Genomic DNA, 14,873 nt, shown 5'->3' on the forward strand with positions numbered 1-14,873 from the left:
AGAATTTTTCGCTCTTATGATCATCTACATTTCTTAGACTAAATATATTATAAATTAGTTACTGAATGAGGTTCTTTCTTATTCACTTTGTTATTTAAATAGGATATCTATGTTAGAGAAATTTCGGTTTTCCTGCGCCAAAGGGACAAATAATAACATGGAAGGAGTCTTTACTTGATACACCTACCTATAGTTGGGTATGCTTGTTTTACAATGTTCCTAAAACGGGCGTGTTCTTTTTCAGGTAGGAGATGTGGCATTGTCCATATTGCACAGTATGGTAGCGATGATGCTGAAGAGATTGTTACACCAACCCCCAGAGTAAAGAGGATCTTGTCAAGCTCACGTTGTCTTCCACATATTGCACAAGTAATATTTTTAAGTGCCTGTCCTTCTATTGGTTGTCTGTGCTCTTGTCCAAATTGGCCAACTGAAAAATCCACTCATACTTATTAGAACAAAAAATTGCTAAAAAGGCAGAAAGTTATGCTTATTATTGTATCTTTTGTTTATTTACCTGGAGAGCCTGAAAAATGTAAAGGTTGATATGTGGTTTCAAATAAGTTCCATCAACCTTTGTCCTCAAATATTTGAGATTTTCAATCTGGCAGTTCTATGATTTGTCTTCGCTTAGGGATAGGAAGTCGAGGATTATGTTGATGGATATGCGAGGGTGGGGTACAGCATTTCCGACTTCTGTTAAAAGAGTCCTCTACCTACTAAATTTTTCTTGTACGTAGATCTGGTACAAGTTGGTTCAAAAGAATTATGAAGGGCTGTTCATTTTGTTTTTCCCTTCCCTCAATCTTTACTCGCTTCAACGAGCAGGCCATTCTTTCACGTACATAAAGCACTGGGCCCCTTAAAGCATTCCTTTGGTTATGAGCTTGGTTACATAAAAGATTGATGTGTGGCACGTAGAGTAAAATAGGATCAGAGCTTTATCCTACAATAAACCGGTTGCCTTGCAAGCCATTTAAAATGGGAGTCAGTTGTCCGGTATTTATGCTTATCGTCACATGAGATGCACATTGGCGACTGATTGAGCAAACAATTGTAGAACGGTCACTGGAATTGTTTCACCTCCTTAAACTAAGATATAGTTTCGCTGTAATATGCACTTAGGATATCCGCGTGTACTAGTATCCTTAAACTCCTGGTGTTTTAAAGATGAAACTTTTCATAGTTTCTTGTGCCTTTTCATGGTAATTATATTATAACACTTTCACTTTGGAAGTGGGGTAACTTTTGTTCCTTTCTTTGCCTTCCACAGAGGTTTGAGATGTTTTCGTTATTTTCTTTTTTTTTTTTTGTTTTTAAGCTGAACTAGGCAGTGGCTAGATGGTGGCTCCATCAATATGCACATTGTTTCTCAATTTCAGAGCTTTGGTTAATGAACCAAACTCTTTCCTCTATTTCTTATGTGCAGGCAATGCTTTCTGGTGAACCGACTATTGTTGATGCTGCTGCTGCTCTGGTGAAAGCTATAGTTACTAGAACCCAAAAGCAATATCTGATTATACAGTACAGGCGCATTTTATTTTGCTCTGGCTTACCCTGGATCTAATCTTATTTCAATTGCCCAACTCTTCTCAATGACTCATGTTTATCAAACTTTTCATGGTGGTGAGGAAGCTGCAGTTTCCTCTTCTCTACCTTTGGCGAAATGAAGTGTTTTGGGTGGCCTCTTACCTGAGTCATTGCTTTATGTACCGGAACGTAGCGGCCCAGTTGCTTTTGCCGCAGCAATGGTTTCTGCTTCTCACACTCCTGAGATTATTTGGACACACAAGATGCGAGCAGAGAATCTGATCCGTCAGGTAGCCCTGGATCTGCAACTGGAGTTTGCTACTTGTCTTTCACCCCAAGCATCTTTTGTTAACATTTAGTTACTAGGAACCCAAAAGCAATGATCCGATTATACAGTACAGGCGCATTTTATTTTGCTCTGGCTTACCCTTGATCTAATCTTATTTCAATTGCCCAACTCTTCTCAGTGACTCATGTTTATCAAGCTTTTCATGGTGGTGAGGAAGCTGCAGTTTCCTCTTCTCTACCTTTGGTGAAACGAAGTGTTTTGGGCGGCCTCTTACCTGAGTCATTGCTTTACGTACTGGAACGTAGCGGCCCAGTTGCTTTTGCCGCAGCAATGGTTTCTGATTCTAGCACTCCTGAGATTATTTGGACACCACAAGGTAGCCCTGAATCTGCAACTGGAGTTTGCTACTTGTCTTTCACCCGAAGCATTTAGTATTTACATTCTAAAACATGGTGGTACTTGAGTCATCTTCAATGCAAATAAGTGCTGCATTTAACTCACAGTTTTATTTTATTAGGTTCTTCAGCATCTTGGTTATTTCCCTTAGAAATTGGCACAGCATTGTCATTCCTTATATGACTATGCTCCAATGCCACCAGTGACATATCCAGAGCTGAAAGATGAAATGTGGTGTCATCGTTATTATCTTCGAAACTTATGTGATGAAATTAGATTTCCTAATTGGCCTATTGTTGAACATGTTGAGTTTTTGCAATCATTGCTAGTAATGTGGAGAGAAGAGTTAACTCGATCGCCAATGGAACTTTCTGAAGAAGAAGCTTGCAAGATACTAGAGATTTCCATTGATGAAGTATCCAGAGAGGATGCCCCTAAGAAACCAAGTTTTGAGTCAGTTGAGGAGATACCTAATATATCAGAGCAGATTGAGTATATTGATGAGGAAAAGCTCAAGAGACAGTATAGGAAACTTGCAATGAAGTATCATCCTGACAAAAATCCTGAAGGGAGGGAGAAGTTTCTGGCAGTAAGAAAGCTTATGAGTGCTTGCAGGTATGCCAAATTCCTTGATCCTGTGTGAGGATCTGTCGTTACTCATAAAAAACGGAGACTATATGATTAAGCTTGAGAAAAAAAAAGAACATATAGAATCTTATAAGATGCCAGATCTTATTTCAAATGAATTAGTCGACTTGTTTAGATGCCGTTTTCACAATTAAGCTGTTCATTTGACTGGTAGAAAGTGCTCTAAAGGTATTTATGCTGTCAAGATGAGCCAAATGCTTTTTTACACATATAAATGGATATCAGTATTGGTTTTAAATATATCTTGGCTAGGAAGGAACGGGGCTATATATATATATATATTTAATTCTTAGATATGATACTACCTCAATTTAAGGTGTGGACCAAGAAATAAATTTAATTATGTAAATTTAAGTGGCTTTTGCGGAAGAGTGAAAATGTAAATCATAGGGCTTTCCTATGAGGTTTGGACTACTTACATATGTTTCCCTTTGGTTTTGTTGCTTCGATCTAATATTTCATTCTGCAATCAGTAAACTTCTTGGAATATGATCAGCAAAGTTGGACAAAATTCCTAAGTTGAACCCAACATATGAGGGTTTTTATGAGGCATGTCTTTGGCTGGAATGCAATCCTCTTTAATTGGTTGTATTTCTTCATATTTAAGCTCCATGTTTCATATTTTCTTTTTAGTGATCTACTGCTTTCTGATTCCTCTCCCTTAGGTAAGCATGCAAGGATTGCAAGGTCCCCAGACTTGGAGATTGTTGCTTCTCTTAAAGGGCCAGTGTATTCTATATAGGCGATATGGGAATGTATTAGTGTTAATCAATATCCTATGCTCTTAAGTGCCATTATAGTGGACAAGGATGATTACAATTTTCTTTCCTCTGATCGAGCACATCTTCTAGTTGCATCCTCGGAGCTTGTTTGGTTGACGTAAATTCATCATCTGCCTTTAATTTCCATATCGTTCTTCTTTAGATAAGTACTTTGTAAATGTACTTTTGCTTATGCTATTTCCATTTAACTTTCAGGTGCGAGTCTTCATCATTGAATGGTGAAGAGCTTGAGAGAGATGGTGGAATACCTCTTCTTGCAACCCTCCTTTCCCGTTGCATGTGTGTGGTCCAACCAACAACTCCTGCCACTGAACCGTCCGCTACTATTGTTGCTAACATAATGCGAGTCAGTTTGAAAGTGCGAGAACTGAGATGCTTGTATTTTCAGGATTAGTTGATGACATTGTTCATTGCACTTTATATTTCTTTCTTTTTCTTTCTTTTTTGTCTTCCATCTTTTTTTTAAACTCTTCTAATGAAGTTCATCACATAATTTTCTTTTAGTTAAATTTGCTACACTTGGTGAGAAGACAATGGTGATGTTCCCGGAAGTGCTTTAGTATTGGTGTTCCGTGGTGCAGGTGACTATATATGCTATCATATCTTTTTTATCATTTGTCACCTAATGTTTTGTGTTGCCGGGTTCTCATTTTTTTGGATTTTTGACTAATTGGAGTGTATTTCTTCATTGTTTTTGCTACTCTGATTTAATTTTTCTAGTAATAATAGCATTTGTGTTCTACCAACTTGCATATTTGCTTCTTCGCTGCTGAAACTCTGTTGTTCTCCATTTTCAACTTTTTTGTTCACAGCATATATAGTCAACTAACATATTGTAGAACTCTTGTAAAGTTAATCTGCTCCTGTGGTAGAGATTGTGTTCTTGCTTGAGTGTTTGGATCCACGTTGAAGTAACTTTCTCCTCGTTTATACAACTCTCTGACAGCATAAGAATTGGAGGGTGATGAATACAGTTGTTGAACAAAACCTTCCAGCCGAAAAGGTGAGAATAGATCTATCCTCATACACTCTCATTTATTATTTAAACGGGTATATAATTGAAATAATACATAAGTGGTGTTCACACTTTTATTATAGTATAATATAATAATATATATAACTGTAAATAAAAAGAATACTAAGTTATTGCGTATATTATAAATTTGTGAATAATTTGCTATTATACTTCTTCATTTATGAGTGCTATTAAATAATTTTATAATTAACATTTAGTTTTTAATTTATTTGCATAGGATAATGGAGATAGTATTTGTCATTTTTTATATTTCTTCTTTTTTATGATGACAATTATCTCTTATAATAATATATTGTTAAAATTATGTATACTAACTTTGTAATTAGTGAATTTATGTAAAATCAAGTTAGTAGTTGAATTCTAACTTTGATGTTATATGATGATTGGATTCTAACGGAAATGGTTTATATGCAAATTATATTGCATAATAATAATTATTTATGATTTATGATATATTAAAAATTATTTGTACTGAGAAAGTCACCATTATTTTATTTATTTTATATTTTTTCACTTATTAATTAAATTTCTTATTTTATTTGTGGTGTTGTGGAAAAAAAATATTTTAAAATTGATGGAACGAATTGGAGTGCTACAACTTAAAATTTTAATTGATTATTTAATTTAGAGATCAATTAAGAATTTAATGATTTAGAAGTTACATATTGCTAGAAAAATTATTAAGTAGATCAAATATTTTAATGCGGTATATATGTTAAGTAGTAAGACATCAATTATTTATAGGCTTGTTATACGCACACACATATATATAATTATATTTGTTGTCATTATTTATGGTTTAATGATTTTGAATTTGAATGTTTATAAATTTTTACAAATTCGGTTTGAAATTTGACCAAATTCGTAAGAATTTGTAAAAGTTAAAAGATCAAAAATCACATCAATGGCTAAATAAGTCAAAATTAATTTTATATGTAAATATTTGGGACCACGTGACCAAGGCACTTATTTGTATTTTTTGAATTTTAAAGTAATTATTTTTAAAGAAATTGTCTACATGCGTATTATATTATACAATTATATTTTTTTATATTATATATAATTTACTATAGAAACAAAAACATATTTATTTGCATACTTAGATTAAGAAAATTGAATTAATTGTACATAAATTATTTATAATTATATTAGTATTTTGTGATTTATTATATACTACTAATGATATTTTTATATTATTATATTGTTACATATAGGGTAAATTATATTTATGGTTTTTTTTTTTTTATTCTCTGTGTATCAATGTTATAGGACAAATTACATGTTTCTGATTCTAGGACAAATTACATATTTCTGATTCTTACTTTTAAAAAATCTATATGCTTTATATAATTATATTTGTCATATCATTTATGAATTATTTTTATTCCATATTATTAGATAGATATTTATTTGCTTTATTAGGCAATAAAAAAAATTGATTTAATGTACAAAATAAATAAATAGTCCATATGGTTATTATATTTATAATTATAATTGAATTTATTGTATTTATAGTTCTCATGTAGAGTTAGGAGCTAGGATATAAAATGATGGCCTTATAACTGATATTACGTCATTTAATTAACTTTTTTAATTAATTGTTTTGGGGACATGTCATATATATATATATATATATATATATATATAAGTTGATGTTAATATCATTATATATTTATTTTTATAAGTGTAAAATTTTTTATCAATATTTTTGGATCAATTCCTAACGAAAAAGGGTTAAGTCTAAAACAATGAAAGTTTCAGTGTGTGTAACTTAGAACTTTTTGGAGGAAAATGTAATTTTTTATTTTTAAGTTAATCCTAAATTTATTCATTAATTATGTCAAGTTAGTTGCTTATTTTGTTAATAAAGTTTTAATGGCAACTTAGTTATTTCTTTAATTAATTTGTTAATCCATAATAATAACTAGTTAATTTTTATGGACTAGTCGTCATGTACATAATAAACATTAACATTATTGTGTATAAATTTTTATAGATTTGGTTTGAAATTTGATCAAATCCGTAAGAATTTGTAAACATTAGAGATCAAAAATTATATTAGATAAAACACGGTAGCTTGTGAAAAATATATAATAAAAAAGTCAAAAATAATTTTATATGTAAATATTTGGACCACGTGACCATGACATTTATTTTCACTTCTTGTACTCTAAAAAAATAGGATTTTTAAAAAAATTATTTACATGCATATTATATTAAAGGCTAAAATAATAAAATAACAAAATAATTTTTTTCTTTTTTTTTTTTGTGCACTCTCTGTACTAAAAAAAAGTAATTAGTTAGACTAAGAATAATTTATATACTAAAATTGTCTACATACATATTATATAGTTATATATATTGTTTATGAATAGTAATTATAATCATATTCTTCATATTATTATATATTTTTTCGCTTTATTAGGGGATAAAAAAAGATGAAGATCAAATTAAATAAATCGTCTATATGGTCATACTTAATAATTTCAAAGTTAGTTGTTCCTTGTTTTGTCATTTTCCTTTTAATTAATTTTGTTAATTTATTATGTGGGTAGTTATTTTTTTGCACTAGTTGTTGTGGTATTTTTACGTGTATATAATAAATAAATTTTATAATTTTAAAAGTAATAATTTGTTTGGTAGTGGTTTTAATAATTAAATGATATCTTTTGTGTTAAGTTTTAATAGAAAAAAATTTAGATGGATAAGTCAGTTTTCTAATTTTATATGTAAGCTAATATTATTACTTTAAATTTTGATTTTGAATAACATAAAAAATTAAAAAAAAATTAATTTGTTTACATTAAAATAAAACTTCAATTTATTGAAAAATTATAATATATGTTCAGAGTTTATTATCAATGTATATAACCAAACATTACTAACATATCCTTGCTTTGGATGTTTTGCAATACACTTTGTAAATAGAAATTAATTTTTAATTTATTTAAAGATAAAATTCTTATTTCATTTATTAGAATTTGTGGTAAATATTTATTAAAATTACAAGTTCTCTAACTTTTTATTTCTTAATTGTCAAAGTTCATTAAAATATTTTCAATAATAATTTAATTCAAGTAATTTATCTCAAATTCTATTTAAAAGTTTATTTATTTCATATTAAAATAAATAATTTGAAAATAGGAGAGAGAATATTCCATGTTTTTCAGTTTTTTTATTAAATTATGGGCAAAAAGAATATTTATCTGGTTAGGTAGTGTCTTAAAAATTAAACTTTATGAAACAGAATTTTACTTGTATATTATTAAGTTTTGAAATTACACTTATATGTTCTGTCAAAATTTTTCATTTATATTTTACCTTTTCCGATATGATTTTATCTCTTTCGATATGATTTCAACGTAAAATGTTGACCTTGGCAAATAAAAATTATATAAATTTTGAATTTCGTCAGTCATTGAATTTTTTTGTGTATATTTTTGTACTTAGGATGAATATAGGTTATGTATATAGAATGAAGTTAATATTATCATATATTCTTTTTATAAGCATAAACATATTACATATAAATATGATTGAGGGGTAAATTTGTGTAATTTTTTTGCTATCGTCAATATTTTTCGTCCAATCCTTAACAAAGAGGGTCAGATTAGAACTTTTTTTTTTGAAAAAAAGTGTAATTCCCATTTTTAAAAGCGATATAAGTATAATGAATCTTAGATTAATCATTTCTTAATTATCTTCTTTAATCATATTATATTATATTATTTGATATGTTGAGGTGGATAAGTTATTTGGTCCTTATTTCGTATTATATTTAGATTTAATGGTGACTTATTGTTTTCATGAGTAGATTTGAATGTATTCTAATTATTCATAATTTCTTTAATATTATGCTTATATATTCCTATTTATATTGTAGCTATTACTTAATTTTGTTAAATTTATAATTATAATCATATTATTAATCCAACGATGGGAATGCATACCTTTAGTTTTTCTTTCTTTTTTCACTTTATGTACTCTAAAAAATAAAATTAATTATTTAGAATTAAGAATAATTTATGTACAAAATTAAACCTAAAATTAAATAGTAATAGAATTTTTAAAGAATCTACATGCATTTTATAATTATATATGTTGTTTATTTATGAATTACTATTATAATCATTTCATATTATTAGATATATATTTATTCGCTTTATTAGGCAATAAAAACATTTGAATTTATTGTACAAAAAAGTAAATAGTCCATGTTTTAGTATATCTGTAATTATATATCATATTTGTGTTTATATATTTTCATGTAAAATTAGGAGTCTCACACACTAGCATACCAAAAAATTCACACACTAGCACTTCTCTTGCATTAACTCCACTCCCGCCGGCCAGCGACTATGGGGACGCCGGTGACGAGGAAACTGACGCGGGAGATGGGGCGAACGTTGACGGGCAGAGCGTGGAAGACACCATGGAGATTATTGAAGACAAATCGCATTTTTGCGCCGAGGAAGATGAAGTGATGGATGGTTGTTCAATGGCGGAAACCGGCGAGTTATTGCCTCTTTCACACTCACATGGGCTTTGGGAAGGTAAGGGCGATTTTTTGGTCGAAAATAACGTTCATTTTCATGCTGGTTCGTCTTCCCCAAAACTAGGGTTTCGCGCCGCCACAGAAGACGAAAAATCGCTTGAGGAAGATGAAACGACGCCGGTAATTTTGGCCATGGCTAACGATGATGATCGGATCCCTGATGGTAGGGGAGACTACCCATTGACTAAAGACGCGATCTTGACCACGTTTGATGAGAATAAGATGCGCCAAAAAAAAATTAGGGTTTTCCAACGACTCTTTGAGCTCTTTCAATGGCTGATGCGCAGAGAAAACCTTCCCCATCGCAGGGTTTCTTCGCCTAGCTAATGCCGTAGTTGATGATGGAGATGAGGACTTCAAGAAATCACTCATGGAACTGAAACAAAGGTGGGAGGAACGAATAGGAGTCGAAACGTCTCGCCGGCGAACCACGCTGCTGCGGCCTGAAGATGAACCACCTCTCGTCAAAGGATTGTGACAGGCTGTCCAGCTAGTTTTCCGGCCGGCAACAAGGAGATTAACGCAAGAATCAGGCGGACAGATTATGGGTGCAAAATCTGTGCTTTTTTCGACGGAAACTACTATGAACGGAACGATGCCAGCTGTCGGTCGGAAAACTGACCTGGGGGTGGTACTTCGACGGCCGGCGACGGTTGTTGACGTGGAAGGAGTGGCTGTATGAGATGCTGATGTGGAAAAATGTGTGGAGGTGGAAGATGGGATGGATGATGAGGTGTCCCATGACATAAGCCGTAAACCTGGTGATGTCACCACTGATGTCATCGTTGATGTAACTGCTGACTCTACTGATGTCATCGGTGATGTCACACTGGATATTTGCAAGAAAACTACAACTCCTTCGTTTGCGAATCGAGCTTCTACGGGGTTATTCATTGGCAATATTCCATTGCATTGAACTCGGAAGTTGATGACAAAATTCCCAAGTTTTTAATAACTCGTCTCGGAAAACGCTCTCTTATATTGCCTCAATAATGCAAAATGGGGAGGTCGTGGTTCGCCCATCTTTGGATATTGTGTGTGATGGAGCTAAGCGTTGGAAAACTACTGCAGTTGGATACTTTCTAGGAAAGCAGCCGTATTTCCATCATTTGAAGGAATACGCTCAGTCGGTATGGCCCGCTCTGCGTGAGGTAACAGGGACAACTAATGGCTTTTTCTTCTTTCAATTTAAAACTGTCATTGATATGGAGGAGGTGATAGAAGGGGATCCATGGCTGTTCCAAGGGCAGCCAATAGTACTACAGAAGTGGGAACCAGGCATGGCTATGAGGAAATTGAAGCATACACAAATACCTATCTGGATTAAACTTCGGCACCTTCCTATGGAATATTGGACAACGGAAGGGTTGAGTACTATTGCAAGTGGAGTGGGTAAACCCCTCTACCCAGATGCGATAACGAGGGCATGCACGAGACTAGATTTTGCTCGTGTATGCGTGATGTTAGACGTTACATAGAAGCTGACAAAACATACTATAATCATAACACCGAATGAGGATGGAGGAGAAACACCGTGTAAAATTGATGTCGAATACGAATGGCTCCCCCCAAAATGTACGAGCTGCATGACGATCGGTCATATGACAAAATATTGTGAATTGAACAAACCCCTCAAACCCACTAAACCTCCGGTAGCTTTGTATATACCGAAAGTTAACGTTTCCCAACCACTACCGGCCAATGAAAACAATAGGAAAGCTTCGAATATTGATAGTACAGGAGTTGGAGCTTCGAGAAAAGACGAGGATGACAAGCATAAGGAACACAATGCCGACAAACACAACGATAGGGGTAAGGCAGTGGTTTTATACAACGCCTTTGATGCTTTACACTACTTTGATGACACAGATGAGCCACTTAGGGGTCTTAACACATGCAGCCCCACTGGATATGATCCATGTTGAATCTAGCTGTGTGGAATGTCCGTGTGCTGAACAAACGAGATCATCAGCTCGCATTAAAGGACCTCGTCTCTGAGTACAGGTTACACTTCTTGGGCATTCTTGAAACTCGAGTTCGTATTACTAATGTCATGCATATTCAGTTGTTTCTGTTACTTCAATGGAAATGGTTTGTTGACTATGCTTCTGTTGGAAATCGTATCTGGATTGCTTGGGATGATAATTTATTGGATGTTCATATTCTTGATCTGGGCGAACAATTTATTCACTATCGTATACTATTAAAGCACTCCATGAATCTTGTATTATTACTATCGCCTATGGTGTCTCTAAGGTGATTGATAGACGGACTCTATGGCATACATTTGGGACATTGGCACTGCAGTGCTCAAATGACCTATGGCTGCTGGGAGGGGCAATGTTGTTCGTCATCTAAATGAGGTTTGCGGAATATCAAGAGATATAAGGATAGCTACGGAAGAATTTAATCTGGGATTCAAGAGGTTGGGTTGTTACCACTGCCCATGCAAGGAGAATGGTACGCATGGCACAACTGCAGTACGACAACACGGAGTTTATAGAAGAGACTGGATCGAATTCTTATCAATGACCGGTGGTTTGCGAGGTTTCCTACCTCATCATATCATAGTCTTTTACCCCGGACATCTAACCACTCGCCGCTTGTCCTTCATGGGGATTCACCACAACATAATGGAGGTATGTTTTGGTTCGATAATTACCTTACCAACTCGTCGGATTTTATCCCTAGTGTTCAGAATATTTGGCAGGATGAGGTGATTGGTGTGCCTATGTATGCGGTGACACGTAAACTCAAGGCCCTAAAACAGGTCTTCAAACAGCAGAGAAACAAGGGGGACTTGACTCGTAATGTCCAATTGGCATAGGGTTTTCTCGATGAGGCGCAAACATTGGTCAGCTCGGACAAACAGAATGAGCTCTTCCTTTACCTGGAACATTGTTGCCGGATGGTGTATGCAAAAGCGACCAAGACTGAGCAAATTATGCTACAACAGAGAGCCAAGATGCAGTGGATGCAGGATGGTGATCAATGCTCTAGGATTTTCATTGCTCATAGGAGGGCGGCGAGGAGAATCTTGCAGATTAATGATGAGCATGGTACCACTCACACGGATCCAGGGGATGTTGTGCATGAGTTTGTATCTTATTATCAGAACCTCCTTGGAGGTAACAGACGTCAAACATTAGTGGACTAACTACCTCAGACCATGGGCGAGGCATATACTTTCTGATGAGGAGGCTAGCCACCTACTGTCACCATTCTCACCAGAGAAAGTGAAGTTAGTCGTGTTCGACACTGCAGAGGATAAAGCTCCAGGCCCTGATGGCTTCGTCAGGATTTTATAAGGTTGCTTGGCCAGTAGTGGGAGCAGAGGTGACAAGAGCGGTACTGGATTTTCGCTCTACGGGGAGATTACTTAAGCAAGTCAACTCTACACTTTTAGCTCTGATTCCAAAGGTTCATACTCCTATGTCTGTAAGTGATTTTAGACCCATCTCATGCTATAATATTTTATATAAAATCATTGCTAAATTACTTGTCCAACGGCTGAGCGTAATTTTGGACAAGTTAATTAGCCCTTGTCAGGCAGCATTCATCTCGGGACGAAGCATTGGTGACAACATTATGCTAGTCCAAGAACTGTTTACGGGATATAATCAGGCACGACTCCCCTCAAGATGCACATTGAAAGTGAATATTAGAAAGGCATATGACACAGTTGAGTGGGACTTCCTGGTAGCGACTTTGCACCTTTCTGGTTTTCCACCAACATTCACCAGATGGATTGAGGAGTGTGTTACGACAGCCTCATTTTTGATTGGTCTTAACGGAACTCTCCATGGGTTCTTTACTGGAGCGAGGGGATTTCGGCAGAGGGACCCTCTATCTCCTTACTTGTTTGTGCTTGTTATGGAAGTGTTGCATTTGGGACTTTCACAATTAATTGAGCATGATTTATGATTCACATTCCACTGGAAGTGTGAGCCAGGGAGGATATTCCAGTTGGGATTCGCAGATGATCTCATCCTCGTTTGTAAAGCTGACAAGGACTCGGTTAGAACCCTAAAGGTGGGACTGAATAGTTTTGCAGAATGGTCGGGCTTCCGGCTGAATATTCAAAAGAGTCACCTAATTATCTCCCAGTCTGCACAAGAAAGGAAAGAACAGCTACTATCGATCTTGGGCTTTCAGGAGGGGCAGATACCTCCCAATGAGGTACTTGGGCTTACCTCTAATCCCATTTAGGCTTTCTATCTCTGATTGTCAGCCACTTTTCTCTTAAATTGACACTCGTATTACTGGATGAGAGAGAATGTCATTATCATATGCTGGTCGGGTACAAATCATAAAAACAGTTCTTTCAACATTGAGCTTGTATTGGGCTTCTGCATTCATATTACTGAAGGCGGTTATTAAGTGGAGAAATGCCTACGACTGTTCCTTTGGAAAGGCACTTCAGGCATAGGATATGCCAAAGTTGCGTGGAAAGAATGTTTGCAATCCGGTGGTGCAAGGTGGACAGTGTATTAAAGATATTGATACACTCAACCAAGCCCTAATGACAAAAAAATTGTGTGACGTCATTAGATGTGACCAAACGTCTATCTGGGTTGAGTGGCTACAGCGTGGACGACTTCGAAATAATTCCATTTGGACAGTTGATGAGAAGGGAGGATCGTGGACTTGGAGAAAGATGCTTCGACTATGCAGCCTCATCCAACTAATGGTGGAGCTGCAAATTGGAGATGGGAGAAGCTTCTATCTTTGGAAGGATCCATGGCATCATCTTGGATCCCTGATTACTAGATTTTCACGTGGATCTCGATCCCTGATTACTTGGGCTTGATGGATCTACCAAGCTTCATATGGTTATAGTTGACGGCCAATGGCACTAGCCTTTCATTATGGATTTGGAATGCCTTCAGATTATCTACACATTACCCATGATTCATGGTGGTGAGGATAGAATCATTTGGCGGTTTTCCGATGGGCGTCCCACCGCCCAAGCTCTGTACCAGCTTCTTTGCCCACCTGGACCAAAAGTAGGATGGACTTCGCTACTTTCAGGTTCGTTGAAGATTCCACGACATTCCTTTATCTTATGGGTGGCTATTTAGGAAAAATTACCGACGACAGATAAACCTTGGCTCGCACACCTTGGAGGGTGTATTCTTTGTGATGGGGACCCAGACGAGACACATTCCCACTTGTTCTTTGATGTCGATTCAATAGACGATGCCTTGCAGTACTACGGCAAATTATTTGATTCGCGTGGCCCAATATAGAATGGGCAAGAGATGTAGAATGGACAACTAGGAAATGGAGAGGGAAACATATCATCAATATTGCATATAGAGCGCTACTTGGGTCATTCGTTTACCATATATGGCGGGAAAGAAACTCGAGACGGTTCCAACAAATTGAGCATTCAGAAAAGTCCTGAATAATCATTTGTTGATATACTTTGTTTTTAAAAGAATTTCATAAGCTATATTTTTTGTTTAGTAATTAACTAAGCATTATTTTAAATTTCATATTTGTGGATATAATTATGTATTTTATAATCATCTATTTATAAATTTAATATTAACAGTGTGAAAAAGATAATATACATATAACATGTTTATTATATTTTTGAGTTTATGAAGATAATGTTTAATTTTAGCAGTTATT

The 14,873-nt window shown here is 34.9% G+C and overlaps 1 protein-coding gene across 4 annotated transcripts; it reads left to right on the plus strand.

Annotated features, from left to right (window-relative positions):
- The first annotated feature begins 1,562 nt into the window (after positions 1-1,562).
- LOC105179743 (dnaJ homolog subfamily C GRV2) lies at positions 1,563-14,873 on the plus strand. 4 transcript variants are annotated; one of them, XR_016066707.1, is made up of 7 exons: positions 1,563-1,820; positions 1,998-2,195; positions 2,337-2,830; positions 3,529-3,742; positions 3,841-4,226; positions 4,592-4,648; positions 9,035-14,873. XR_016066707.1 is itself a non-coding variant. In XM_088883346.1 (5 exons), the coding sequence occupies exons 3-4, from the start codon at positions 2,409-2,411 to the stop codon at positions 3,530-3,532; spliced, it is 426 nt and encodes a 141-aa protein (XP_088739472.1). In that variant the 5' UTR covers positions 1,563-1,820; positions 1,998-2,195; positions 2,337-2,408; the 3' UTR covers positions 3,533-3,742; positions 3,841-4,387. The 4 variants fall into 4 exon arrangements, 2 of the variants coding, with proteins under 2 accessions (XP_088739472.1, XP_088739473.1); XR_016066708.1 differs by lacking the exons at positions 4,592-4,648; positions 9,035-14,873 and having other exon boundaries at positions 2,016-2,195; positions 3,841-4,387; XM_088883346.1 differs by lacking the exons at positions 4,592-4,648; positions 9,035-14,873 and having other exon boundaries at positions 3,841-4,387.

Source organism: Sesamum indicum, linkage group LG8, assembly GCF_026168435.1.
Source record: "Sesamum indicum cultivar Baizhima isolate 11 linkage group LG8, ASM2616843v1, whole genome shotgun sequence".
Lineage (NCBI taxonomy): Eukaryota > Viridiplantae > Streptophyta > Magnoliopsida > Lamiales > Pedaliaceae > Sesamum > Sesamum indicum.